General features: G+C 37.5%; 1 protein-coding gene across 1 annotated transcript in view; it reads left to right on the top strand.

Moving 5' to 3' along the window:
- ITGA8 (integrin subunit alpha 8) overlaps positions 1 to 12,468 on the top strand; it is a gene marked incomplete at both ends in the record, with an annotated part of 114,070 nt that overhangs the window by 55,059 nt on the left and 46,543 nt on the right. The window contains 4 exons of the mRNA XM_082306549.1: positions 198 to 335; positions 805 to 872; positions 1,862 to 2,009; positions 8,540 to 8,632. Coding sequence (XP_082162675.1) covers positions 198 to 335; positions 805 to 872; positions 1,862 to 2,009; positions 8,540 to 8,632 — 447 coding nt within the window. The remainder of the gene's footprint in view (positions 1 to 197; positions 336 to 804; positions 873 to 1,861; positions 2,010 to 8,539; positions 8,633 to 12,468) is intronic.

The raw sequence follows: 12,468 nt of genomic DNA, 5'->3' as shown, positions 1-12,468 counted from the left end.
GAGGCAATGTGTTCTGGGCATTCCAGTTACTGGTGAGTCACTTTGCTTTCCTAATGACATTATGTACAGCCAGAATTTGGCCAGCAGCTGTCAAAGAGCTATCTTTACCTTCAATAAAGATATCTGTTGCTGTATCATACTAATCTGAAATAATTATATTAAACCATTGGGTTTTATTATGTGATTGTCACTCACAGGATGAAACAGAATTTAGAGATAAATTATCTCCCATCAATATAAACTTGAATTACAGTTTGGATGAATCCAGTTTTGAAGATAGCTTGACTGTGAAGCCAATACTAAACTATTACCAGAAAAGCTCAGTAACAGAACAGGTATGAATTTTGCATGCCACATCTTCTGTATATAAACATGAAAGCATTTACAAATACTATGTGTGTCATCTTCCTTAAAACAGAATATCATGCCTAGAAATTACACAACAAGAATTTAATTAATTCAAAATGTAAATTGAATATAAATATAGAACCAGGCAGGCCTTTAAAGCATTTCCAAAACTTTGTTGTGTTCATAGTTTTGATTGCATTCTAGAATATGTAAGCCAAGTTAGTGTGGGAAAGGGCCTGAAAGATGATATTGTTCTGCTAAGGACGTAGTTGACAGTGTAAACAGTCTCCAACTATTCATGTGGAAAGGAACTTATAGAAAGGAGAAAGAGGTTAATTCACTAGGACAGTGCTAGTGATATTTAAGACATTTAGGTTAGTGATATTTAATGAAGTGATTTGGGCTTTGAAAGATGTACTAGCTGTATTATATTTTTTTTATTTTGCAACGATACAGGCTTACATTCTGGTTGACTGTGGGGAGGACAACTTGTGCATTCCTGACTTGCAGCTTTCTGCTATGCCGTAAGTTAAATAAAATAAATGATGCTGTATATGACAAAATCCAGACACTTGTAACTGCTTTAACAGAATGAAACATGTAGAGCAGTTCAGTTGTTTGCTATAGCTACTCATTCTTACCTGATTTCCAGATTTTAATTTGCGCATCCATTTCATCTAGAAAACCAAGCAATGGAGAAATATACAGTTAAAAAATGTAACTTTGTCAGACACATTCATTGTGTTTAACAGTTATCATAGAAAATATAGTTTGCAAGTGTTTGTTAGGAGTGCTTCTAGTTCTCTGAATGCCAAGAGATAATACAAATTATTGTTCAAAGGAGTTTTTAAATTTGTTTATTTCAGTGTGCCAGTGACTTTGAACTCAGGACACAATTCTCCTGAACTCAGTGTACAGTGAAGTAAATGAATCTCAGAATAAAAGAATTTCAAAAGATGGCAACAGTTCCTCCTATGGAGGGAGAAATATGCCAAACAGGACAAGTGGGGAACCTCTGACAATTATCTGACTCTGTGCCATCAAAATCAGTACATAGCTGGGAAAGGAAAGGGCACAGTGCTGTTGCAGGTCTCAGGAGATCTGTCATTGTTGATTTTACAATGGGCATGAGGGGAAAACCAGAATCCCACCACCTTTGTGCCCTCCCAGAAACAATGCTGATGGGACCCCTGTGGCAAGTAATTCCTCCACTAGATATTTCTTTCTGGTTAGAAAGTAGTCAGCCTCTGAAATTTTATACAAGTAACATTCAAATTCTGTGGTAGTCCACTTTGATTGTCCATGGTGGTGTTTTCTCTTGACCTCTTCCCTATCCAGGTGCTGGCATACTTTGCCAAGGGGTCATTTTTTATGAAAAGGTTTTATTCTGTGTTCACAGAATATTTTCCAGAACAGATGGATGCTATGAGAGGAAAATGACCTTCTGCTTTATTCATACATAAATTGTAATTGTGCGTGTTTTAACTCCTGACAAGTAGTATGTTCTATACAGAGATAAAGAACAGCTAATAATTGGAGAAGAAAACTGTGTCATGCTCATAATAAATCCAAGGAATGATGGGGAAGGAGCCTATGAAGCTGAGCTACATATAAAGATTCCACCTGAAGCAGATTACACTGGCGTTGAACGCAACAACAAGGTAAATGGAAATCAAAATGTTAGCGATAATAAAGCAGAAGAACAGAGAGCAGGGTTAACCTAGCCTGAAAGCAGCAAGTAGAGAGGTGCCTCTTAGGCAGGGAGATTCCATCGACCATCAGCTATCCTTGCTCACACAGTCCAGGCTAAAGATTAGCCATGTCACCAGCAGATGGGGAAGTCAGGACCGTTCTGTTCAGAGCCAGCTCAAGTCCAGCTCCTTGCTATTAACTTTGTTATAATACCACGCAAATACTGTCACATTTCTCCTAGGGCTAGAGATGTTCACAGCATTCAGATTTTGAACCAGTAAACCGTACTGGTAGCAGGGAGCGATAGTGCAGAATCCCCTGAGTGCTTGCAACCTTGGATCCCGTGGTACCAGCTCTCAGTCAGAGTTAATGAGCCCTGGGCTTCACCTGGACACTTGGACACCTGTGTCTCATGCTCCCAGCACGCCAGTGTTTTACCGTTATTAAGGGTACCCCAGTCTCTGATATCTTGAATAGTTGGAACATAAACTGCAGTATAGACTTGACAACGTTGATTTCCTTTGTAGTCAATTATTTTATCTTATGGATAGGCCAAAAAAGCAGTTATAATGTAATATGTGGCAGTGCTCACAGAAGGACTAATGTTGACTGATGACCTGCTGAGCTGTACTGAACATACGGTGTTTCCTTTTGGGGTCTGTTTGTTTTTTAAGAGCAAAGACGAAACACTATCCTGCAAACAAGCAGACTGTTCATGTATTCTCTGTTGGACAGCAAGTCTGAATCGCCTCATCTGCACATAAATCTCCCAAGCTGTTGCAACATGAGCTTGCTTTTTTCTGTCAGTGCCTGGAATGTTCAGAAGGGCCTCAAGTGTGGGAGTGGGAGAAAGCAAGTTAATTTCCTTTCTAAAGGCAAATGTTTTTAAGGAAGTTAAAAGTAACTTACAAGGTATTCCCTTATTCTCCTCTGTCAGTGGCTTTATTAATGGGCTTTTAACCCAGTTTGAAAAAAATAACAAGAATTAATGATGTCACCGAAGATGAAAATATGGAAATTCTCTGCAACCTCACTTTGCAGAAACAGATCTTTGTACACAAAACAAATAAGTAGACACCAGCCTTTTTCTATTGTCTATTTCTTTTGTTCTCTTAGCATAACCTCTGTTTTTTCAGACTGTGATCTACCAAACTTAAGTTCTCTTTAATATACTACGCCTGGATATATTTTTCCTTTGTTGCTCCTTAGGAATCTTTGGCTGTTCTTTTGGCCATTACCAAGGATGACAGGAGAGGCACTTATTCCAAAACCTACAGCACATATTAGCACATGTCTATCATTTGGACTGGACAGAAATCACTCAGGCCTTTTCATTATTTTAGGAAAAATTGACTTTTGTAGTGCCAGCAGGGTAGACTCATGGGGAAAGGAAGGAAAAAAGAGGTGGGAGATTCTGGTGCTTTGGAAGAATAAGGAGAAGATAGATAGAATGGGTTGGGAGAGAGTGTTAATATTCTTTTTCTTTTGAAAATAAATTTTTAGAAGTCCAGGAAACGTAATGCAACTTTTTCGTTTTCTTCAGATTTTGTGGAAGATGAAAGACATTTTTGACAAGTCCAATTATGAATCTTTATGGATTTATAGAAAAATTGCCTTCATTTTGCCCACATCTACTTCACTACAACACATAATTTATTTCATATTCTCTTACTTTTCATACTTATTCCACTCAAAGAGATGTCATTATGGTCTTTCTGAGAAGGATCAAAACACTAGTCCTATTATTTACGTCATTCTTTGTGTTTTCCCTTCCACACTGCAGGTACAGCGTTCACAAGGGTTACATATGGTACTGAAAGCAAGTTTATTCTTTCTATTGTTTTTAAACTGTAAATGTATATTTTTAAAAATCATGGCCTTCATGATATTATGGTTCCATTAAATAAACTAAAAAATTCACTTCTATGTGCATTTAGAAAAGAAATTCATATTGCAATTTTCTTCAAAAAGAGAAAGCTAAAACTTTCTGGCATTTAACTGCTGGTGGAGATTGGCTCTTGTATGTATTTCTGTTGTTTTTCTGTAGTGCCATATGTCACCTAAAACTGCTGTGAACATGACAAAGAAGAATATACAATCTTTGTAATTTAAAAAGAAAACTTAGAATGGAAAAACACATTTTTAAACCAGACGTTCCTTTATATCCTTCCTGTTCTGTTCTCTCATTTCATTAATTCTGTCTAAATGTACAAATTAAGTAATTTGACTACTCAAAACAAGAATTAGCAGGTTTTTTCAGTTTTTCTCCCCAGAGTGATCAGAATCCTAGGTATCAGAGGTTCTTGTGTTACCAGGATGACCAAATTCTTAGGGGTCAAAGTATAAATGAGTACAAATTAAGAGGGACTCAATTAATTCAACCTATAGGGCTTTAAAAAAATATGGCAATTTGAACCATTTGAAAAGAGCACAGAAGAAATTATCACGCTGGTATGCAGTAAACACTGAGGTATATGGAAAAAAAGGTGTCTCAGTCTGCGGATACTTTGAGGCATGGACCATAGATGAAAATTAACGTTTTGCTGTCAGTTGCAGTGGAGTTGGGATCTCGCTTCTTATGTTTGTGTTTGCGCCGCACCCTGCCAATGGGGCATCTGTGACTGCTCCTGAAATGTACTTAATTTAATACAGAGTAATTTCAGCAGACAGGTGGATTTGTGGTAGAGCCTGTTGCAATCGGGCTCTTAAAACTCTGCGTCTAAGGATTTCATTGGCTCTTTGATGTATCAGTGTTCACAGTCCTCTGTGTAGCTGTTTTTCCCCAAACTGCAGAATTCCTTGTATTAAGGCAGAGATAATATTCACCTCAGAGCCAGCAAAACAGGTAGAATGAGAGCAGAATAAATGAAATGTAAAGAGCTGAATAAGCCACTTGATACTTTTTTGATGGAACTGAAAAATCTTTAGAATCAAATCATTCTATTACGCTGCCATAATTTCAAAGTAACCATACTCATAGAGGATATTAGGCTACTTTATTATGGGGCTACTCTGGATTTAGTCTATCTGATAGAGAAACAAATTTATCCCTTAAGTGCTTCCTGTCCAACCTGATTTTTTTGGAACAATTTATTTGGTTATTCTATATCATTTGAATTACGCTTGGAAAGTGTTAAAGTCAACAACTTAACTGAAAATTCACTTGCCTTCTACCTCTTCCCTTCAGATTTATGGAATACAGTGTTTGACGTGCCTCAGTTGTCATTATCTTGTTATCTCAGGCCTGATTCTGTAGCATATTGTACATAGACTGTGTAACCATATCAGAAGAGTAGCATTTTGCAGAGATGTAGGTGATCATATGCAAGTGGAGAGCCAAGTGAATGTGTGTGATCTTAAAGTCTGAGGTCAAGGATATGATTTTGACATTTCATTGATTCTTGCACATACTGATACTTCCTTCAGTCAAAAGGTGATTAATGAAATACAATGACTTACAATCAAATGTATTATTCATTAGTTGTATTGTGGAAACATTTAGAAGCTCCAGAGACCAGGTAAATGAGTAAATTACCACAGCTTAACAAGTTACTGGAAACCCGTTGGCTTGTAGTAACTGTCCATGTGCAGTAGATACGGAGTTACTGCAATTAGCTGCAATGGAAAAAGTATAACCTCGTTATATTACCTCACATTTCCACAGGCAGCAGTTGGTCCAGAGACAGTATATACTTGCTGTACGGTACGTTCTTACGCTACAGTAGCATGATTGTGTGTTTGAACCCCAAGCCGTTGCCTGAATACTGTGCACTAATCCTTTGTTCGGTGAAAGAGTTCCCTATATTGAACAGCTCAATCTTGCCGTAGTAGCAATGGCTGGAACCAAAATTCACATGGAATAATTAGTAGAAGTAAATCAGGCAAATACAAAACCCTAACAGGTATTTGTTCCACACCAAAAACATTCTGTATTTTGGCATAACTGTCTCTGCTCAGGCTGGGAACTGTAGAGTTGTTGCAGATCACAACCAGATTTATATTGCAATGGATAAGCTCTGAGCCATTTTCCCCATGCCTTTCTGAACTAAAGCATGACACTCTCTTAAAATGGGAAAAAGACCTGAAACCTTCTTGTCTTACCTGAAAATTCTTAGAATAAGTACACGGTGGCTGGCTAGATGAGATGTGATTTGAGCCTTGTGAGGACAAACACTAGTTCTTCATACATCAGCTAGATGAGAAGCTAGATTCTGGCACCTGGTACCTAATCCATCCACTTTTCCTCAGAAAATAAGATGGGAAGGTGTTGATCAAGGAAAGAGAGGTGGTGTTTTACTCTGCAGCCTGTTGTGCTTAACTATTCTGGCATTAATTAGTAATTCATCACTAAGACCACCAGAAAGAGTTTCAAGTCTGTAGGCTGCCTGGATTACTTAAAGCATCCAATCATTTTCTAGTTAAAATGCACCCTGGGAGCACAAGTGTTAATTGTTGGGGTTTTGCTTCTGCTCAAGACTGCCAAAAAGACCATGTGTTGCTATAAAAATATAAATTGCTACCAGTGGCAGGTAGAAGGGGTTTGTGGCAAAACCTTCCATCTGGCTGAGTTACATATGGACTCAATGATACTGACAGTACTGGGTGTTTAAGTCTCTGCCCTTGCTTGCTTCCTGCCTGGTTTTAATTTTCCTGTTTGGTACTTAACCACCTCAAAAAGGTGATCAGTGAAAAAACAAAGGCAATAAATCTCAGTATTGAAGAAATTCTACCACAGCTGACCCTTTGTCACATCTTTAGGCTGCACAAATTAGCTTTTGTGATGCTGGTCATATAAATTCTGTGTCATTAATCATTTGCAGTCTAAGAGCATAGCCTCCAAATTGCAGAAAACGTACTTGCAAAACTCCTCTATTTGCTCAGCCTTCGAGGGACAAAAAATTGCATGATAAGGGCGGATTTACTCTGTACTGGTGTGTAATACAGCATTAATAAAGAAACTGCAAAATATCAAATATAGACGAATATTTATTTTCTAACATGTAGACCTCAATTTCACCCCCACCCAAAACAAAATCAAAACTATAAACCCACACATCAAGCTAATGACCAGTTTTCCAGACAAGTTTGGTTTCAGCTATGTTAACACTCTCTCTTCTCCCATGTGTTGCTTCCCACCTCTAATTAACTAGCTGGAAGGAGTGTAAAAATCCCCCACTCCCAACCCTAGAATGGCGTGGAAAGGCTATTAGTGCACTGGACATGCTGTGTAACAAACTTTGTTTCCTCCTAGCAAATTGTAAAAGTGTCAATATACAGTGAGGTGTGTACTGAGGGCATGCTTCACACGGGCTCCTTTTAGGACATGCCCTAACTTTTCTTTTAATCTCAGGAAATTATAAGGTCAGCATGTCCATGCTGGCTTTTACAGATAGGACTGAATTGGTAGTCAGTGGTCTGGAGATTTCCCAGCTCTTTTTATATAACGAGCATGACCTCGCATGTATTGCTTAATCTGTGAGAATCACAAATGAGAGGAAAGACAGTGGGAGAGCCTTATAGCAACAACTAGCTGCATCCTGCTTTTACAAAGCTGGTTACTTCTGCACATATATGGAAGTACTTTCTTTTATTGAATGTGCCAGAGAGGAAAACAGAAAAAAAAACCGAAGAATTTTGTTGCTTTGTCTTACTCTGTATCTCCTAACTGGCACTATTCTATAGGTGTTCCTCCTTTTATGCAGTCTGTTTTGTTTACAGATGATAACAACTAGTGATAAAGACTAAAGGGTTAAAAAAAAAAAAAAACAACCCAAAAAGTAGGATACATTTTACATTAAGAGCTTTAGAGGGAAATTATATGAGTGTATCCTCAAAGCTGTCAAACAAAACTGCCTGATAAATGTTATGCACAAACTGAACTTTGAATGAGTAGTTGCTGGAAAAACAGTTAAATTTTACTTATTGCTATAAGCAACGAAAACCTTCATTTCTGATAATGCAAAAATCTATCATCTCCTTTGTTGCTAAATGATAAACACAGGTAGCAGTTCATGTTTTTACAGAAGTATTTAATGTTCTAAGTACTTTATCATAGGTTGGAAAATAAAGTTCTACTCTTGGTCCATAATAAAGTTCTGCCAATATCAGAATTTCACTACAGGGACTTCTAGTGATGGATAATACAACTATTGCAATTAGTGTGAGGCCTATTCTCCTCACCCAGTTTTGCCTACTCTTTTTTTCTCCGTTGAGTCATTATGGCTGTAGGAATGATTCACAACAACAAAGCGGTATGTTAAAACTAGAAATAGAGTGATCTCATCATGGCTTTTAAGGTACTGGGAAACTTTCCTGTTTGTTTTTCCCTGGCATCAGTTTTCCCCCATTTTCTGACAATAACTACTTAAATGTTTTGATAAGTGCACTGAGCAGGTGTCCGAAATCAAAAGAAATGTCACAGTCACAAAGGCATCACTTTCCCAACTGGATACTTTTCACTGTGATCTCTGACCTCCATATTGGTGTCCTTTTGTTCCAGGCACTGCGTGTATTGAGCTGTGATTACAAGATGGAAAATGAAACTAGAATGGTGGTTTGTGATCTTGGGAACCCCATGGTGGCTGGCGCAAACGTAAGGGAAAACCCGATGCATTTACTGATTTTTATCTAATTGAATTTAAAGGGGAACAAATGGATAACTATTCAATTAGCAGAATGCGTCCCAATAAGCAGCACCTAAACCATATTATTTACTTGGACAGGAAATTGTTGGTGTAATAAGAGTCAGAACTGTGCTTCTGAAAAACTAACAATTTGTTGTTCTAAAAGATTAATGATGCTAGAGCCTGTGTTTTATTTCACTTACTCTAAAGAAAATGAGGGTGACTCAATTTAAGTCACAGAAGTTGCACTAGTATGATGAGAAGAGAATCCCAATCCATAATGTGATCTGTTTATTTCTCCCTTTTAGTATCCTTTCTACTTAAGATATGTATGGTAAATGACAGCTTCTTTAGCCTGATTCTCATCTTGAGTGCATAACTGTTGTCTTATCAGTTTATATAATGATTTCTGTCCTTGGAGAGGAGCCAAGTTTTCCTTCAAGTTATTAATCATTCTAAAATTTTGCTAAGGCAGCTATTCATAAATCATACTACACCTTAGATGGAGCATTGGTAGCATTGTTTTTAGATAAAAGTGGAACTGAATAATGACTGGCGATGGATGGCAGATAACGATTAAACATAGGTTTGGAGATAAAAAAAAAGTGCTACCCATTCCATAATTGTCATCACTTGTCCCTATTTCTTGAGTGTGGAGGTACTGCACTACAGCCCCTCACACTCCTCCCTTTGAATCCAAAGCCCTGTTTCCACATCATCCTTGACCCAAAATGCTAGCAGTGTCAAGACTTCAGGAATGCTATTTGGCGGCCACTAAAGCAGTACTACTCTCACCTCTCTCCTTATGAATTCTCACAGCACAACTAATCCTGCTTTTCAGAATCAGCTCTAGGGCTGCCATAAATGCACTGTTAGCAAATATTCCTAAGCAAAATACTTCATAAAGAGAGACTTAGAAGTAGCAGAATAAAACAGCAGGGTTCATAACATGTTTAAGGGTATACTGGCTTATAACAAAAGAATCCCACCCTTGAAAATTAAGGCATGTGAAGATAGAGCATTACAAAGCCAGATGGCAAAAGTGTTTGATTATAGTGAGTGAAAGCTTGAAGCCTAACTTTATCTTTGAAACCAGCTCTCCTGGAAGCTTAGTAAAGGTGAAAGGACTTGAGCTTTTTCAGTCCAAATGTATTTATGATGGCAAATGTACTTCCAACAGCGAAATACCAGCCCTTTGTACAAATTGCATAAATCACGAAAGTCTGCTCTGATCCATTTCCAATTTTGCAAAACAATTCTGCTCTGGCAGGAGATCAGTTATTCTCAAAATATTCAGTCAGAAAGGGACTCTTTGTGGAAGTTGTGAGGGAGTGGGAAGGGAGGGTTAGGTCAAAATCAAACATTCCTAAAACTCTTAACTATTGAGTCACTGTAATGACTTTTCAGCACCTTGAAGTCCTAGAATTCTTGAAGTCTTTAAGATCAGCTTCTGAGTATGAGGGTTATATCAGAATTTTGTGATATAACCCATGGGATATTACTGCAGTGGGCTACAGAGTTGTCTGACACTTCACATCTTCGAAATGCATTATTGTCATCAAAATCAGTATATCTCTGACTTTTTTTAAATCTGTGGCCTTAAAATCATTTACTGGCCACAAAAATTACTCAACCATTTTAGTAATACCTTTGTGGTTAAAAAAAAGATAAAAAGATAAAAAAGAAGATAAAAAGAAATGGGAAGGAAAATCACACCACCATATGGCCCAGAATGCAAACTAAATGTCTGTGATACCATCGCACTGGCAAAGAGTGCTCAAAGTACTTATTTATGACACTGAAATGGATCAGACTGACAAGCTTCCTAATGCCTGTTCAGCGGCCTTAGCAAGTGAGATGTAGGTTTTATTAGAAATGCTGGTAGAACAATTGGGAAGTTAATAGAAATGAATAGAAATAAAGTTAGAAGACTGGGAGCCTTGGAAGATCTTGCCCATTTCTTGGTATGTACCAAACTGATTCTTCAAGAGCACAGAGGCTTTATCTTTCATATGCACTGTAAGACATTTCAAAACAAGCTATCCCTCTGTCTCCCGGCATACTCCTAGATCCTGTCGAACATAATAACAGATTAAAGCATATCAGTAATAGCAGAAATGTCATGGATTTCAAAGATAAATGATGTTACTAACATGGAAAATAATGCAATTTTAATGAAACTAACTTCACTTGGAAAATTTTAAATACAGTTAAACTACTCTGATAAAATGAATGTCCAACTAAAATAAGGAGGTTGAGTGATTGCTAAGTTACAAGCTCAAGCAAATTCAACTCCTTTGGCCTCAGTGGGTTTTCAGCAAGGGCATGTGAGCATCTTTGCCCCATTATTAGTAGTACTGTCAAGGGCTACTTGACATTAACAAAGTCATACAACCATACAAAGGCAACATCTGCAGCTTATTAGACTCATACAGTAGGAGTGTGTTTCAGTATTAAATAAGGGATTAAGCCTCAGGAGTATAATAGATCATCAAAACTGCAGTTTGTGTGTGCTCTGAGGAAAATTTTGTCTTTGGTTCATCAAATCTTTTTTCTGCTATAAGTTGAAACAAATGTGTATAGCCTGATTAGTAAAAACAGTAAAAGAAATGCTGATTTCAGTATTTGGAGATTTTTGTCTCCGAGACTGAAAAAATCATGTTAAATTTTTAAAGGTGAATGAAATATCAGTACAGTTGTTAAAATCATCTCCAAAAAGTAGTCTTAAAAATAGCTTACTTCTCTAGTCCAGGTCAGCTATTGAGCCTCTGTTTAATTTAATGAGCATTATCTTTTCGTCTTAAAGATTTTACTTCCAAAAAGAGAGATTAGCTATAACTATGACATTAAAATGGTGGGAATTCAAAGATTTGAACTTGCCATTTCTTTTATGATGACAATATTGCTTTCAGCATAGGACAACTGAAAGAAGTAATTGAAACATGTTAGCCAAGTCTCATTCTGGAGATGGATTAAGATTCAGTGATGCACCACTACAAGTGAGGAAAGAAGGAGAACTGAACAAAAATTTTTGAAAAATAATGCTTGGGAAAAAGGAACTGCTTAAACATCTGAAATGACATCCACAGAGGAAAATACCTCCTCTTTAGTGATGTTGAATCTAAGTCCCAAACATAAAACTCTACATTGCTGTGTCCTGTCCTGTTGCTGACAATGCTACCCCAAGTATGTTAAGGAAAGTACGCCAAGCAGACAACTCTTCTTTGTTTTTTTTTCCCCTGTAATCTAGTCAGATATTGGCAGAGATGAAGGAATGATGTCCTCATTTCCTAATGCCTTTTGATGAATTTCTCAGGAAGATTGTTTCTCCACATGGAGAATATGGCTATATGTAACCATCCTTTTTGAAAAAACTGAAAGCACAGCGTGCAAGTTATCTGGCAGGAAATTCTACCATCAGGCAACAGGGGAGGAAGGGGGGAGTAAGAAGTTGTACAAGATTACAGGCTGTAGACTTTGCTGTCAGTCTCAATGCAAAATTCACATTTCAAAAATTACCAGATTTAAAACACATGCAGTTGAAATCTGGCAGTTAAAAATGTTAATTTATACATTGCAGTACAATTTTATTAATTTAACATGGAGGGCAGATGTCATCTCCCCCTGCTCCCCTGCCACTTGCATACTGTGGCTGTAACTGTGTCCAATGAGAGGGTTACAGAGACCCCACCAGATGCTATTGTATATTCCTTCTTCAGTTAGCCCTGCAATTCCATTCTCTCTTCTCAATTAACTTGTTCTGCTTTACTCCGTGCCCTTCTTGCAAAGCAAATGGAAATTATCA

The sequence above is a fragment of the Platalea leucorodia genome, assembly GCF_965183815.1.
Source record: "Platalea leucorodia genome assembly, chromosome: 1".
NCBI lineage: Eukaryota > Metazoa > Chordata > Aves > Pelecaniformes > Threskiornithidae > Platalea > Platalea leucorodia.
The sequence above is the reverse complement of the archived record's forward strand: the minus strand, read 5'-3'. Positions and strand labels throughout refer to the sequence as shown.